Source organism: Hakea prostrata, chromosome 6 (genome assembly GCF_041222555.1).
Source record: "Hakea prostrata isolate BN-2017 chromosome 6, UWA_Hpros_2, whole genome shotgun sequence".
In the NCBI taxonomy this organism is placed as follows: domain Eukaryota; kingdom Viridiplantae; phylum Streptophyta; class Magnoliopsida; order Proteales; family Proteaceae; genus Hakea; species Hakea prostrata.
Window position 1 is genome coordinate 23,605,908 of NC_142605.1, and position 16,945 is coordinate 23,622,852.

A 16,945-nucleotide genomic window follows, 5' to 3' on the forward strand; every position below is an offset into this window, starting at 1 on the left:
CTTCTTGCAAAGTGGTGGCAGCTTCATACTTCCACGTTCTGTCCCTTCCCGCTGGGTCAGTGGAGTATAATTTTCTTTTGAAAACATACGCCGATACTAAAAACATAGGGAATTTTGATTCTTCGTCATAAGTGAGAGCATTAATTGTTGAAAGTAAATTTTTCTGTGCTTCTGCCTTGCATCTTACATGTTCGAATTTTCAGATATCAGAGAATGAGGAACCATATATTTGTGCAGATGAAGAGATGAATATGATCATGTTAAAAAGAATTTGAATGATAAAATCATGTTTTTAGAATAGAGGCACCATATAACAAAATAAAAAATGATATAAATGTAAAGAAGATGAAGAGATATTGAATTTACATTGATGTTAAGCCACCAAACAATTGAATGACTACTCCAGCAACCAAATGATATCTCAAATCTCCGGTTGCGGCGTTTAATAATACACTGTGCTAGGAGCCTTGTACCATGAAATACCATAATAGTGGCACATATAACAAAATAAAAAATTGATATATAAATTAAAAAAAATTTATATTAAATTTACATTAATTTTAATGCCGACCAAACAACCTGGACTAACTTCACTTTACTCCATTTGCAACTAAATGATTGTTTTACCCATTCTACTTCACTTCACTTTGCTTTTTTATCCTAGATTTTTTTTTCGGCATTTCCTTGCACATTCTTTAAAATGGGTCCCACTTCTTAGTGATACTTAGATTTCTCGAGTCTCTCTTACTTATCTGAGAGAGAAAATAAAATGATTTAGGGCCTTTATGGTTAAATGAGTTTTGTAGATTTCAAATATCTAGAAATTTCAAATCTATAGAGTCATAATTCATAAAATTAACTGTTTAGTTAACTGAACATTTGGATGAAATTTGTGGATTCATCTGTAATTTTTATGAATATAAAAATATTTAGTATTTTTATAGTAGGGATGAAATCTCTGGATTTCAAATCATCCCCTTAAATCTACAGATTTACATTTTTAGTATAAAAAGATGAATTTCTAAATTTTATGAATTCAGATTTTCACAACTAAACGGATAGATATATAAATCTCTATTTATGAATCCAAAGATTTCAAATTTCTAGATTCATGTAATCCAACATGTCTCTTAAAAATCACAAATCTTTGAATTCAAGAAGTGGGCAACCTTCCGTTAACAGTTGAAAATGCTAAGAAAAAGCGCTTTTTTGCCAAAAAAAAAAAAAAAAAAAAAATATTTCGTAAAAAAAATCCCGAACTTTTTAGTGTTTCAATGCACATTCCCCATTGGTCTCAACTTTTGGCAGAGCCACACTCCCAAATAGAAAGCCGTCCCCGAATTCCTAGCAACCAAACACAACTTTAGTTTGCTCCATCGATGTGATATACAGTTTCTTCTTCCGACAGCGAACGGCCTGCACCAAGAAGGAACGGTTATGGAACCAAACACTGCAAAGTCAGGAGAGTCTTATACATTTCTTTTTCGAAATCCCAACTAACAAGCATTCTTCCATCAAAGATTAGTTCGCAATTCTCAATCTTTTGATCCATTGAGTCTTTCTTTCTCCGAATCTTTCTTCATTTCTGATCTTCAAGTCAAAGCTGTTTTTGATGGCTGTAATTTCGATGGTTGAATGAAAACAGTTAAGTTAGGGTTTCGTTAGTGTCATGGCATTGACCCGTATGACACTGAACCTCCCTTCTTTCTGCGGTTGTCGCAATGTTGTTCTTGAGGAGCAGAGAGATTCGAATTTGGGTCTTTCTGTCTCTCTTTCGAGCACCGGAACCGCCATCTTGAGACTCCAAAACCGCTTTGTTTGCGAAGGTTTCCGTCTGAGACATAGAGGTGTTATCAGGTACAGGAGATTGAATATGGCAGAGTTGCAGACGGTTGAGAATGATCAGAGTAGGACTGGTGTTGAAATCCCAGTTACTTGCTATCAGGTTCTTGATTCTCTTATCTTTTTCTCCTGCTTTTGAACTTTGATATAAATGCACTGTTTAATAATCGTGAATGTTCTGTTTGGTAATCTTAATTTTCTTACTTTTAGATTTGTTTACGAGGATTAGGTCATCAAACTTCTGGTAATTTTACAACGCCTGATAAGCTATCAAGTTGCCAGCCAAATTAAGGTTCATTGTTTCTTAATTCAATACATTTGGGCCTGGTGTGTGTTCAACGTGGAATATTTTTGAATAATGTTAGGTTGTTTGCTCACCCTGGACCTGGCTAGGGCACTGGTTCATTGAGAACTGCTCAAAGATGCTATCGGTTTTTCCTTGGCTATGTGGGCATTTGTGCACCTTCATGAGTGGTCAATTGCACTTGTGCTCCTGACTGTATTTTTCTCATTGGTTCCGTGTGGATCCTTCTATTTTTAGGTTCGAATTATTAATATTTTATAAATCATATTAAACAAGTTCATGATCAAGGTAGTTGCACTTGGAGTATTTTTGTTAGCTGAATTAGTAGATTGAGCTTGGAGAAATAAACACAATTGTCATTTTGTGAAAGACGAGGCATATCTGGACTTTGCTGCAAAGCATGACACTTAGGCTGGGTGTAGGGAGAAAAAGTTGCTCACTCCCCAAACCTTGCTGAGTGACCATAACGTACCCATTTCCTTAGGTTTTTGATGTTCTTTAACATCTTGCCTGAATATTCTTCGGCCCTATGTTGTTCTGGAGCTTAATAACTTTTTGGTTCTAAGGAGTATGGAGTTAGATATGTTAATGATAGATGTTATTAAGGGTTTTATGCTTCCAAGTTCCAAACTATGTATTAAATATATCATTATTTTAAAATATTTACAGCGATACATTTATACAAAAATGTAAACATATTTTGAAGTATTTACAATTAAAAGGAATTCCATATTCTCTTATCAGTTACATGAAGCATATCAACCTAATTGTAAAATGTTTATGGCTAATAAATTCCATTTAATCCTCCAAGTCCCCCATTTTTCTTTTTTTATTTTTTATTTTCATTGTGTCTGAGATGTTATATCTGTTGATTGTGAGTCTTGTGAAACAATTGTTTACTTGTTAGATAGGATCATAGGAACAACTCGAAGTGACAATTAAGTTGATGCCGTTAGTTGTTTATTTTAAATGGAATTACAGACATTTTAACCAATAATGAAGCTTTATCTACATTTCTTCCCTGTTTTTTTTGTTATGATTTGTTTTGATCTTATTGCTTGTCATTTCATGTGATTTTTAGATCATTGGGGTACCTGATCAAGCTGAGAAAGACAAAATTGTTAAGTCAGTGATGAATCTGAAAAGTGCTGAGATTGAAGAAGGGTACAATGCGGATGTTCTTGTATCTCGGCAGGTAAATAGAAAAGTGGCGTATTGTAGTGTTTATTTTAGTTCGTAGAAATTGTTGTGCATGTCTCACGTACAAGGTGCATTTATATTGACAGAAATTTTTTGGTCTTCTATTTTGTTTTTGGAGGAACTTTTAATGGATGTGAGGGATAAGCTTCTTTTTGAGCCTGAGTATGCTGGTGATCCAAAGGAAAAAATTCCACCTAAATCTTCACTCAGAATTCCATGGGCTTGGTTCCCTGCTGCTCTCTGTCTTCTACAAGAGGTATACTTATCTGTCAACTTGGGGATTATAATCCATGATATTCATTCTAATTGTTTGTTTAGACAAGTTCATCTCGTATGCTTGTGCCTAGGAATTGTTGGCTTTGGCATCTGCCTAACTCAATTCATGGGTTCGGCAGCCTAAGTTTTGCTTGCTAAGTCTCTTCTTTAAGTTTGGTATTCAAATGTCTGGGTTGTATTACAGGCTGGAGAAGAAAAGTTGGTTCTAGAAATTGGCCAAGCAGCTATTCAACATCCAGATGCTAAGCCATATATCCATGATTTGCTTCTATCTATGGCACTAGCTGAGGTGAGACAAATCAGAGAAATAGGGGCTTGCACTAGTTTTTTCTTGGAGTCTTGTTATGCTCCCTTTTCTTATAATAGGTACTTTCTTGAAGTGTTCAATTGCTAAGACTGGTTTTGAGAAAAACAAAGTATCCCAAGGATTTGAGGCCCTTGCGCGTGCTCAGTACTTACTCAGGAGCAAAAAATCTTTAGAGAAGATGCCTCTGTTATCTCAGGTAATAAACTTTATTATTTTTTCTCCTCCAATCGATGCTTCTCTGCACATGTCCAATGGGGAATATTTACCAGTGATGTGTGGATGACAAAAATCTAAGGTGGCATTCAGGTTGCTGTCTTATGAAATGTTCTATCTGTGACTGCACAAAGGTGATGATGATGATCTTAATTTTCTGGAATCTTAATTTTGTGGTTCAAATAAATAATGTGATGAACCTTTCAGTCTGATGGTTGGGATCATATCATCTTCAGCTTGCCTAAGAGATCCATTTGCTAGAATGCCATTGTTTGGTTCAACATACTTATTTATTAGTTGAAGTATTTTGTTGACCATGGAGTTTAGATAGAAGAATCTTTGGAGGAGCTTGCACCTGCTTGCACATTGGAGTTACTAGGCATGCCTCACACGCCTGAAAATGCAGAACGCAGAAAGAGTGCAATTGCAGCCTTGCGTGAATTGCTCAGGCAGGGCCTTGATGTGGAGACAGCCTGTCAAGTTCAAGATTGGCCGTGCTTTTTGAACCAGGCGCTGAACAAACTTATGGCTTCAGAAATAGTTGATCTGCTTATATGGGACAACATAGCTGCTGTTCGCAAGAACAAGAAATCACTTGAGTCACAGAATCAAAGGGTTGTAATCGACTTTAGTTGCTTTTACATGGCCATGATAGCTCATATTGCTGTGGGGTTTTCAAGCAGACAAAAAGAGCTGGTATTCTTTTTTCATGCCTGGACTTTGAAATTATTGGCTTATTTTCTTAATATTTGTAATGAATATCTCCTCTTTCTTTTCCAAAGTTATAAATGAGTTGCAGTCTTTAATGAAATAAATTTCTTTATGTAGTTCAATAAATTGGATTGGTGTGAGGAAACTGTCAATCTTTCGGAAACATATAATAATGATCGTCTGAACAGTCTGAAAAGTTATAACATTTTTATATGAGGTCAAATATTTAGTTTTACAAACTTGTAACAGGAATTGCTTTTTTTTTTTTTTTTTTTAAATTCTTGGAAAAGATACTTCCCTAAATATATCAGAAAACAACTACTGAAGCTCTGAGGGAAAACCAGAGGGTTTCACTTTCCATATTGTTCCTTAGATATCATTTGTTTCTGGGTGTTCCTTACTCGTGGTTCGTAATGGCGCTATTTAGATCAGCAAAGGAAAGGCCATTTGTGAGTGTTTGGTAGCATCAGAAGGTATTGATTTGAAATTTGAGGAAGCGCTTTGCTCTTTCCTTCTCGGGCAGGTACAGTGCTCTCTCTCCCTCTCCCCTTATTATTGCCTTATTTGTCTTTCATTCTAATTTTTTTCAGAATATTTAGAAATTGAATATTGGGTGTATAGGGAGATGAGGCGGAGGCTATTGAAAGGCTCCAGCAGCTTGAGATTGATTCAGCTCCTGCTTCACAAATGGTTCCCGGGAGAGAAACCAAAGACGGTTCCAGTGTGAACCCCACATTGGTATGTTGTGTTTAACTTCCCAAATCAATGGTTATTGGAATCTTGAAATGACTGTGCTCAGCCAGATGCATTTGGTAAAAATGTTAGCATCAGTTGCAGAAAGGTTTGTGCCTGGCTCAGCAATATTGGTCCTATTGTTCTAAAGTTACGGTTCACTGGGATGGATTTCAACACCTGGTAGAAACTGAAATATACCACCAAAATAGGCAAAACAGCACCGAGATGTACCCAATAAGGACACTAAATCGTCATCCATTTTGGTGACAAAGGCTCATTAATTCCTGTACTATGTTGTTTGAACCTATGTCAGAACTGAATTAAGTAGCCAAAATATAGAATAATGATTGGAACCACCTTCATCCTCATAGAACTTGTGGACCTTGTCATTCTATCACTTCAGTAATTCTAGGACTCTGATTGTTGCTTCCGGATTCATAAATATTAACTGTTGACTGTTACAGTACTTATTTTGCAGTTTACAAGCCTTAGCAGCATAAAGTAGTGTATCTAGACAGCAATAGAAATGTGAAGTATAGGTTGGTGCTTTATCTTTGGTGATAGGATCTTATAAATTGCTTTAAGTGCAACTTATTGTGTGATTTATTGTACAGGTTATCAATCAATGACGAAACCTTTCTGTCATTAATACTTAACAAAAAGATCTGGACTGTCTGAATGCCAAACTTTGTTTGACCCTATGCCAATTACTGTATGCCACGTTTCTTTCGAGCCCCTCCAATGCCCAATCTAGAATTGATGCTTAGGTGGCAAGGAATTCTCACTTCACAATAAACCTGGTTGGCAAGTATTCCATTGATAAAACCAAACTTTGTATGCATTGTATTAGAGTCCTGATCTGTGATTTGTCCAGTCTAACTAATGCAAAAGTCAACCTCAAACCAGGGAAACAGGCACAAGATCAATCACAGCCAGGATTGACACTATAGGGATGGACAAACTGAATATAATTGAAACTTTTGTTGCTTTTTTTTTTTTTGGGTTTAAATTTAAATAATGTAAGACCAAATACCAAGCAGTGACAGTCATGGATAACCAAAACCAGATTAGAATCAAAGATTAAGGTTATAAGACATACTAGACTGTAGAATTTGTTTAAACTTGAATTGAATTAAGATAGACAAATGAAACACTGCTGAAAGCTTGACTCGGTTCTGGTGGCTGAGTTAAGAGATATGACTTCAACACCAAAAAAATAACAAAAGTTCTCTAGGCCTAAACGGCCATCACTTTGGATCCAAATTGCTGTGGAACGAGGCTTTATGAATGGTGATCTTATGCTGCACTATGGTGGAATCCTGATGCACAGCAGAGTTGAATACAAATTGATGATGAGTTTAGCAGGTCATAGCAGATCTTCTGAACCAGTGACAAGACAGGTTTTTCAAACAATAGCTTGAGTCTGAATCTGGTCTCCAAAACCCTGCAGTAGTGGAGTTCAAATTGTGGAGAATAGATGGTTCAATTGTTGCAGGCAATGGAACAGCCCCAGATCAGAAAAATGAAGTTCAATCCCTACTTTGGTAAAGAATAACAACAGCAATCAAGGCCTAGTTTAAGAATAACTCCCAGGCTTCAGATGATGTGATTGCACCAATAAAACACAGCAGGGGAGATTGTTAGTGTAGAAGAAGAGAGAAATTGGGGATAGAAGAAGAGGTAGTGAATGTTCAATCTCATCCTTGGGTCTCTCAGTCACAGCTATCTCAGCCATTGAATGTGGAATTACTCCGTAACAGGGGCAAACTTGGCTACAAAATTCGATTTCCATAGTTTAATTTTCTATTGCAATGAAAGGGCCAATTTGTACCTTAACCAAAGCTTTGTTAGAAATGGAAACTGCTGACCTAGTGAGTAGTAACTAGTGACTAGTGACAGTAGAATCTTATGGAAAATAGAAACTAAGAATTAAAAATTATTAGGCTTTATATTCCAGCCACATGCAAGAACAGTAATATAGAACCTAATGACTAAGCTAAGCTAAGCTTCTAAGTCACCCAAGATTAAAGCCTCCATGTAATCTCATCTTGAGCCCTAGAGATTTTATAGGAATTTTCATGATTAAGTCAAACATGGGGCTGTGGTACTGTTCACGTGCACAGTAACATGAACTGTGTTTTGGCTCTTTAGGGCCCTTCTAGAAGATTAACTGGGTTGATTGGGCTGGTTTGAAGTGGCCTGCTCCAGTGCGGGTCCATTTGCTCCTGTGGATCTGTTGTCTTGCTGTTTTCTCCAGCCTTTGATTGTACATCACTTTCCCTTGTGAGCGTTGGATATAGAAAATGTATACCTTATGTATGTAATTTTGTATGCACACAAACAAGTGGACACCCTGACATTTGTTAAGAGAAGATGAGTGTCTCATTCGAGGCTTCACTACTGCAGCGTCTGGGAGGGGGAAATGTATGCAATGTTACCCCCTGCTTCACAGGAGAAGCTGTTCCAAGTCAAAGTCTGCAGCTAATTGGTTGCAGTAGGCAACTTAACCATTGTGGTATGGGTAGGCCACTCAGGCATCCATAGAAAACAGACAAAAAAGTGGCTTAGCTGCTTATTCAACAATTTCCTCTAAAAGCATAGGAATTCTGGGGTTCACATTGGAGCTTCAATTCTACCCACGTGTCTCTTGCATGTCTCTCAAACCATTTTTCCCCCCTGGGGGGGGGGGGGAACTAAACTACCAATTGGAAAAACACCATCATGTTGGGTGCATATGGTAATATTCCATTCATCAATTCTGAGGTGCCTCTAAGGGGCTAGGTGTCATCTTAATGTAAAACTGACTTCAATTTTTAATATTTTATATTTTCCTTAAGGTTGATATCTTCTTATGCCAGATAGCCTACTGAAATTGACCAGGAAATATGGCTGAAGGATTCTGTGCTTGGTCTGTTTCCAGATACACGAGATTGCTCTCCGTCTTTGGTGAGATATTCATTGGTGGATTAAAAACAATACCAGAAATGTTGACAGGAAGCTATATTATGATTTACAAATGCATCATCTTTGCAGGTCAACTTTTTTGGCAGTGGGAAGAAGTCACTTGGGACAAGCAAGCGCGATAAGGGAACTTCCCGAACCATGCTTGGTGGTAACCGTAGACCAACATTTATTGTTACTCCTGATCCCATAGCTGCTGAAAAACCTCTTCAACATTTCAACCATACTCGACACCTGGGTTTGGCAGTAAAGCAGCTGGCTCCGACTAAGACGGAGAGTTTGTTAATAGGAAGCAAGAATTCTAGTGGAGACAATGCTGCATCTGTTCAATTGAAGAGAAACCTGGGATCACACCATAATAAAGTTTTAGATAGCTGGTGGACCTCGGGTAATTATGTTGCGAGAATCATGTTATCTACGATAGTAGGATCCTTAGTGTTTGCAGTCTTCAAACTGTTAGGGATGCAGTTTGGGCATTTCAGAAGTGGGTCTAGGTGGAACTCCAACAAACTAAAGATGGATGTGAATTCACTTTCTTGGAGCACAAATCCTTCTCTGAATCATCACACAGGTCCTACCTGTGTTGATGGGAGTAATACTGGTGGAAGACTTGGAAAGCTGTTCTTGACATTTAGGAATCGATTTAAGAGTCCCTTTGGTGGGGGAACCTTTCAGAGTTCATGGCCTGCTGATGAATTTTGTCCTTTAGATGAGGTACAAAACAAGAAATCAATGCCCATTGAAGAAGCTGAACACCTAGTTAAGCAATGGCAAGCCTTCAAAGCTGAAGCTCTTGGGCCCAACCATTGTATTATGAGTCTGCCGGAGGTTCTTGCTGATCCAATGCTCTCTCAGGTGAATTTATAATTAATCATCACTCCCATTTTTTTCTTCCAAACCCTTTTCTGGCTCACCTATTTTTCCTACTCGATGTTATTGGTCAAAGGAATCCGTCCTGTTTCCTCTCTGCATACATTGGACAACATGAATGGCTAGTGATGTTTGTCCTATTCCATTAAAAATCTTTTGATGTTTTTGTCCATCTATGGTACAGTGGCATGATTTGGCAGATGCAGCAAGATCAAGGTCATGCTATTGGAGATTTGTTCTGTTGCATTTGTCTATTTTGAGGGCTGACATTTTTCCGGATCAGACTGGTGGCGAGATGGCAGAAATCGTGGCTCTCCTTGAAGAAGCAGCTGAGCTTGTTGATGAATCTCAAGCAAAAAACCCAAATTATTACAGGTGAATGGAATAAAAATAAGTTATATTAATGCTACAGTAAAGGAAATAGTTTTCTAACTTAAAAGGCTTCATAACTTAACTGGGATAACGTATAGTGTGGATGGCTGATGTGGATATTCCAACTGTTGATGGGATCCAATCAATGTATACTAGTCAAATTTGGTGTACCAAATGCAATCATATTGTCTACATATACTGGACTTTTCATCCTCAACTATGTCCTGTCTAACTAGAGCTTGAAGTGGAGGTTAGATCTGATATCTGCTTCTATTCAAATCCATATACTCCTGGGTTGGATCATAATATCTGGAAATTTGATAATTGGTTTTGGTAGGCAAGTCAAATATTTGTCAGATTATCTGGACACAGAGTTGGTATGGCATAATAGTAACAGATATTAACCTTGATTTTCCATATCTTACCAATACATAGTCCAGTTTAAGATCTATTAGTTTTGAATTGATTATTTTCAAGGTTTACTCTGCCACACTGAACTTCTTTTGTGTGATACTGCTGCTATACCACTTGGAGTAGAACGTACTTGTCCAAATATGTATACCTAGCCCTGCTGCCGCATGGCAGACTGCAAACCTACATAAAGAGTCAATCTTTTTAATAATAATGATCATGTTAAGGATAGTACCCAAAAAAAAAGAAATGATCATGTTAAGGAAGCTATTCTTGGGTTTCTTTGCCATGTGGCTATCTGGCTGGCTTGGAACCATGGAAATGTCCGTGTTTCCCCTTCATCCTTCAAGTTTTAGCCACATAGGATTTAAACGTGTGTCTGAATTGTTTACTTTTCATGGTGTCTAGGCGTTCCAAGGTGTCAAGGTGACATGAACTAGACCTAGGCATCTTCAAGAACTACAGGATAAAGATTTCACACTGGCAATGTACCATAATTTTGAGATATAACCTACATAGTGGATGTCCTGTGTAGCAGTTGGTTAGAACCACGAAATCTGTATCTGACATGACAATTAAATTTGGAGTTTTGCCAGCCCAAACAATATCCTGTTTTCTGCTAACTAAAGAAACCTACTCAGCCCCTGGTGTAGGGATGAAGTCCAGACAAGTAACCCTCCCTTCTTCATTAGGCACAAAGCTTATTTCCTTACTAGTACAGTTACCATTAAGCTTTTCTGTATTCTTTTGTCAGCAACAATAGCATTTTTGTGGCAAATTATAAGCATTTACAAATTATATAATGCTGATGCAAGTAGCTGTGCAACATTTATAAAACATACAGAGTAGCATGAAAGCTTGTTTGACCAAAAAGTAGACATTTCTTGGATATTACTCCAATCGGATCCAAGGTTCAAAGCAGTTAGACCAGAGAACTCCTGACTGTTCCTTTGTGACAAAAACAGATTAGTGCACTTGGGCACTTTTTCCCTTTTGTTTGTTGGTATCCCAATGAAGGTGCAGTCATTTGAGGAATTAAGGCAATGATATTGATGCCTATTTTTTCGTTGAATTCTCTTCAAAGTAGAATCAGTTGATCGAATTAGAAATAAGAGTCCTATTTCCTGAAGAATAAGGATCATACACTTCTATTAGTCTTTGGTGCGTGTCTGATGTGGGCATTTGGGTCTTGTCTATGAGGGATTTTATGCTCTTCTATTGCATATAAACTACATTAAAATCATGGAATGTGTGATTCAGTTATTTGACGGTATGTAGCTGTTCAATTTGTGTTGTTTTGATGGTTTGATTGCAGTACATACAAAATTCGTTATGCTCTAAGAAGACAATGCGATGGCTCATGGAAATTCTGTAGATGCCACATCCAAAGTACAAGTTGATTTATCCTGATCTTGAAAGTGGGTGTAAAGTTGCAGAGCTAACTCCCTCTGCTCCTTGCTTATTGTGTTATGATGACGCTTTATTGTGAATAGTTGGGGGCATGGAACTTCTGAATCAAAGGGTAAGAGACTGTTTCTGATTCATCTTGGTAGGTGTCTAGATGATGAAACATTTAATGTTCTTTATGGCATTGTTTTTCCTTAGTGTTGCGGTTAATTCTTCTCATTCCAGGGGCACATCTGGTGGTTGTGGAGGTTCTTATCACCTGCTGTTGTTTAGAACTATATTACCTACATTTTCTGTCTCTATGATGGATAAATGACAGGATTCTAAATGGATGGGAAATGAAAGAAGTCCATCCGGCTCCATTGCAGGTCTATTCATGCCATAAAGGAATTTTTATTTGATGTCTGCGTACAAGAAATGTCAGTGTTTGTGCCTTTGTATGGGTAAACTTCACAAAGTTGGATAAAAGTTTGACCATTAAAGAAAAAAATGCTGGTACCTTTCCGTTTTGGCTTTCTTTGCAATTGTAAAGGCTCATAACATCGTCACAGTTTGTCACATTCTTTTTCCAAGAAAGCTAGGTTATGTACCTACCAGAAGCCCTTCACCCTGGCATCCATTGCAGTTTCTGCTGAACTGGCTGTGCTTTTGCTGCAATACTGGTTCCTGTTACATCATGGATCACCACAGAGACAGCAGAATGCAGGAAATGATAGGCTCCATGAGACAACAAATGTAGGAAATTATAGTTGCATGGTTCATCATTCTTTTAACTGGGTTACTTGTAATCTTCATTTTGGAAACCATACGATATGTTGGTGATGACTGTTTTGATTATCATTCTTTGGCTATAGTTTCATTAACCACACAATTTGAGTTTTGTTGAGTATCCAGGTGTCTCTGGTTTTGGTATCATGGAATTCTGTATTTCCGGCAAACCAGATCTCCTGAACCACTTCTTGTCATTAATCAAGTTTATCAAATCAAAGAGGTCAATTTCCAGTTGTACAGGAGACCCAAAACAGGCAGCAAGTAAATATTTCATCACCCTGTTTATTTTAGTTAATATTTCCCTATGAACTTAGGATCATATCCTTCATATTCATTGTGATCTCTAACGTGAGATAGTGTTGTAATTATACCCTCAATGTAGACTTGACCCTACTTGCCTATTGTGTTTGGATTCTTAAGCCTTTTGAAGTTGCAGAAAATTCAGAGCTTATTACTTGGAAGTTATTTTGAAAAAAATCCAGGTTTGGATATGGTTCTCAAGTCAGGAATGATGGGTAAAGTCTGCAAGTTGGGATCCTCTGAGGAATAGAGGATTGTAAAATAAGGCTACCTGGGACAAAAGAACAAATAAACAACATTTAGCCCAAGTAAGTTGGTACAGCTTATCTATTCAATGGTTGGTTGATATCGAATCTAGCCAGATGGATAGTTTACTCAGGATTGCATCAAATGGCATCAATTCTGTACGAAATCAGTATCGAAGAAATTTACCTCAGTGGCTCATACCATTATGGTATCGATTATCAAATGGTAGTACAAAACGTATTGTCTTATATTTATTTAGGCCTGTTTGGTTACATGAATTCGTAGACAAGTAGGGCTGCAATAGGGCTGGGCTGAGTTAGGCTTTTCGAATCTCAATTTGAGTCCTATGTGTTTTTAGCTAAGCTCATTCTAGTCTTAATCCTAGTTCCTACAGGATCAAGCTAAACCTATTGCGCCCTAATTGTCCCTAATAGGGCTAGGTCAATAGAGGAAGTGTTTGCTACTAGAAAATCAGGTATTTGATGGGTTGGTTTTTCATTTTATTTTGCGGGTTTCATTTGACTTTGTAGGTTCAGGTGCTTCAGCAGCAACGACGAAAAGGAAGAAGACTATTTTCTATTTTCTATTTTTTTTTTTTTTAATTTGAAATAGAGTTTTGGTTTTGTAATGGTTCATTTTGAACCGTGCGAACCAGGTTTGTTCCCACTTAAAATTCGTTTTGTCCTTGATGAGGGACAAGGGCAAGCCTGAGATTACTCTTTGACCCGTCGAACCTATCCAAACCCGTCCCTGATTTTTTGCCTAAATGTGGCCTTGATTTTGGCCTTAACTTTGTCCTTGGTGCTTAATCTCAATGAATAGAAACAAAGATAAGGATATGGTCAATCAGGGCAACGGCCAAGTATATGGTTAATCAAGGTCAAAGACAAGGCTAATTAGGGCCAATAAGGACCAGGGGCATGCCAATCAAGCGGAAATGAGCTTAAATTAGAATATATAGGGCTAGGCTTGGGATTGCAAAAGCTCGGTCCAGTCTGATCCTATTGCAGCCCTACCCTTTAATACTTTTTTTTTTTGGATTCTGGGGTCAAAAAAAGATGTAGAATTGAAGTATTTACCCTTGATGACCCCAACCCATAGGGATTGTAGCTCATTAGGAAGATACCATCCTTGTTTCATAAGAAGGGCTTGCTTTCGGAGCTCAGTTTTGTTCACGCCATGGCCCTCCATATAAGTAGGAAGACACATTTTATCCCAACACATGAGAGACGGATTGGATTTCTTCCCAATGTTTCCATTCCAGAATTTGGACGATAGGAGGGCACAACATTAAGGACAGACTAAACTAGAGCCTTTTCTGTTGTTCCTGAGAAACATTCCGGCTAAACTGAACTCCACTTTTTTGGAAATTGATCTCCTGTATTTAAAGATTAGAAAAAAATCTAGTGCTGCTTTAATTGTAGAAAAATCATCCTCTGTTGCCCTGCAAGATTAAAGCATCATCTAGAAAAAATAGATGAGTAATTTCTGGGGCACGTCTTGCCATTTTGATTCCATGAAAAGAATCCAGTTCTCTATATACCCCCATAATCGGGACAACACCTACATATCATAAAGGAAAAATATAAGAATTCAGAAGACAACCTTGCCAAATACCTCTACTTGGACAAAAATACCTGAAAGATGAACCTTCAAGTTTGATGGAGAAAAAGGAAGAGGAAGAGGACACTAAAGAGGAAATTTTTCATTATGATTTTTGCCCAAGATATCGTTTTTGGCTATGTTCGGTACCAATTATGGCAGCTATTTCTATTTAAAAAGGACTTGGAAAAAATAGAAAACTGAAAATAGGTTTAGAGCTGTTTTTTATTTTGTATTTTCGACTCTTTTTGCAAACGGCACGTGATATTATGAAAGGATAAAATTGTAAATGGGTCGTGGGCTTTGATCCAGAAGGCTCATTTTGTCATGGCCCTATTATGGAAAGCCTCTCGCTGGGTGATTACGTGGAGATGCCATTGGAGAGGCACTCTTCAGTAGAGATGTCAGCTGGACAGGTACCTTCTTGAAGGGAGTTGAGCTGAAAGGTACCCTCAACAAAGAGAGGTGACCTTACCCTTCACCCACAGCCTTTGGAGCTCTATATAACGCCATTTCCGAGTTCATTCTAAGTACAGAATTCCTCCTCCTCCTCTCTCTCTCTCTCTCTCTCTCTCTCTCTCTCTCTCTCTCTCTCTATTCTGTTAAGCGGTGAACATAACCTAATTATACCTTGAGTAAATCTTTCTGGGGTGCAACCTTAAAGGTTTGGGCTGACTGATCTTGGGATGAAGACACTTTTAGAACCCGTATTGCACAAATCGGGGTGTCTAAATACCTTTAAGAAAGTACTTTATGTACATTTCAGCTCATTTGACAATATTGTGAGAACAAGTTTGAAGTATATTTGTAGATTCCTCAACAGCGCTACAACACATTTTGATAACATAAGGGCTCAAAAGGAATCTCTTCAATTGAAAAAAGAATAGAGAGTAAGATAACGAATATCTCTTTGATTTCAGATTCAAGTCCTTTCTTTTATTGTTCCCTCAGCCTAGCCTGGTCAATAGCTAGTCGATCGGGTCCTTTTTTTTTCCAATGAATCATAGATCAAATGATTTGATTTATCTGATTTAAAAAAAAAATGCTTGTTTTGGGATAATGGGAATATGAACAGCTGAAAAAAATAAAAATAAAAAAAAGAAGAAAAAAACCTATGTGACCATTGCCATATGTATACATATGTATATCCTTAGAAAGCCTGTGTGATCATTGCCATTGACTGGGGAAAAAAAGAAAGACACAAGAGTCTTTCGCATGGAAAGAAAAATTTTGAAAGGAAGGGGACTTCGATAGATTTTTATACAATTACTTCTCTTTTCTCAATCGTTCATCAACACCACAAACAGGGCTAGCAAACCTAGGGCGAGATTCATGGCGATTGAATGTCATGGAGTTCACATCAGGCCACCATGGGCAAGGCAAGAAACCCAAGTCAATGTCGGGTAACCCCTACAGTGTAATGGATGCCAAATTTAGCTTCAACAGCTCAGACAATTCATTGGTTACTTCCTCTCCAAATCCTCTGTTTTAAAAGAGAAGAGGTCATGAACAGCAGATGCGCGTCCGTTTGCTCACCATGTGTTTGTGAATGTGCTCCGTAGTCGTCGTTAGAAAAGAAACTTTTCTCTTATCTTCCAATTTTATCTTTTCCTAATTAAATGTCTCCATAAACCCTATGATCACTAGCAAATATGGGGTCACCCATGGTTTTGAGACATTCTTTATTTCTAATCTTTAAAGAAACATTACAAGTTCAAAGTTAAATTTTTGGCCATCTCTGCATTTCCATCTTTAAGTCCAATATAATTTTTATAATATTTTATGTTGTGTTTGCGTTGCCTCTTGGTCTATCCATCTCTGCTTCTCTTGCACACACCGAGACACAACCTTTTGTATGAGAAGAATGTTCAGTTCTTGGTAGAAATAGACTCTCAAGTCTCAACAACTCGATCAAGTCAAGATGTAGAATAACATATAAAGAATGGTGAATATATATTTTCTGGTTATTGTTTGATCTTCGATATTGTCCTTAAATAGAGAGAAAAAGAAGAAGAAGAAGGAAGAGGAGAGGTTGTTGGCCACTGGGACTTTTTAAATTGAAGATGAGACTATTCCGATGGTTAGGTTGCGTTTATTTGCTGAAATAAAGCAAAGTTTTCTTATTTTTCTTTTAAATTTCAAAAGTATAAATTATTTGGTTGTTTGAGGTGGGAAAGTGAGAGATAATTTTCCTTGATTGCCTCAAAGAAACTTGTCTAGTAAGGTGGTAATCCAACTTTCTTACTTCCAAGTCTTTTCAAAACCCCACAAATTTTGTGAGATTTTGTGAAAAAATTTGAAAAAGTAAAAAGTAAGACCCACTACTATCACTTTTTCACAAAATCTTTTCGTTCTTCTTCACCCCCATTATACATGTGGCCCACATGTTTTTTTTTTTTTTTTCCCACCCCACATTT

The 16,945-nt window shown here is 37.5% G+C and overlaps 1 protein-coding gene across 3 annotated transcripts; it reads left to right on the forward strand.

Annotated features, from left to right (window-relative positions):
• The first annotated feature begins 1,317 nt into the window (after positions 1–1,317).
• PARC6 (plastid division protein) lies at positions 1,318–13,186 on the forward strand. 3 transcript variants are annotated; one of them, XR_016173928.1, is made up of 13 exons: positions 1,318–1,945; positions 3,228–3,341; positions 3,465–3,602; positions 3,807–3,911; positions 4,003–4,125; positions 4,470–4,838; positions 5,281–5,376; positions 5,475–5,591; positions 8,451–8,534; positions 8,622–9,404; positions 9,604–9,794; positions 11,518–11,724; positions 11,835–13,186. XR_016173928.1 is itself a non-coding variant. In XM_089158405.1 (12 exons), the coding sequence occupies exons 1-12, from the start codon at positions 1,670–1,672 to the stop codon at positions 11,600–11,602; spliced, it is 2,481 nt and encodes an 826-aa protein (XP_089014531.1). In that variant the 5' UTR covers positions 1,318–1,669; the 3' UTR covers positions 11,603–13,186. The 3 variants fall into 3 exon arrangements, 2 of the variants coding, with proteins under 2 accessions (XP_089014531.1, XP_089014533.1); XM_089158405.1 differs by having other exon boundaries at positions 11,518–13,186; XM_089158407.1 differs by having other exon boundaries at positions 8,469–8,534; positions 11,518–13,186.
• Positions 13,187–16,945: the final 3,759 nt, after the last annotated feature.

Excerpts from the sequence above, each read along its gene's own strand:
- PARC6 (XM_089158405.1), top strand. The coding sequence starts at position 1,670 with ATGGCATTGACCCGTATGACACTGAACCTCCCTTCTTTCTGCGGTTGT. Across the intron at positions 3,912-4,002 it reads TATCTATGGCACTAGCTGAG|TGTTCAATTGCTAAGACTGG; the intron begins GTGAGACAAATC and ends ACTTTCTTGAAG. Across the intron at positions 8,535-8,621 it reads GAGATTGCTCTCCGTCTTTG|GTCAACTTTTTTGGCAGTGG; the intron begins GTGAGATATTCA and ends TCATCTTTGCAG.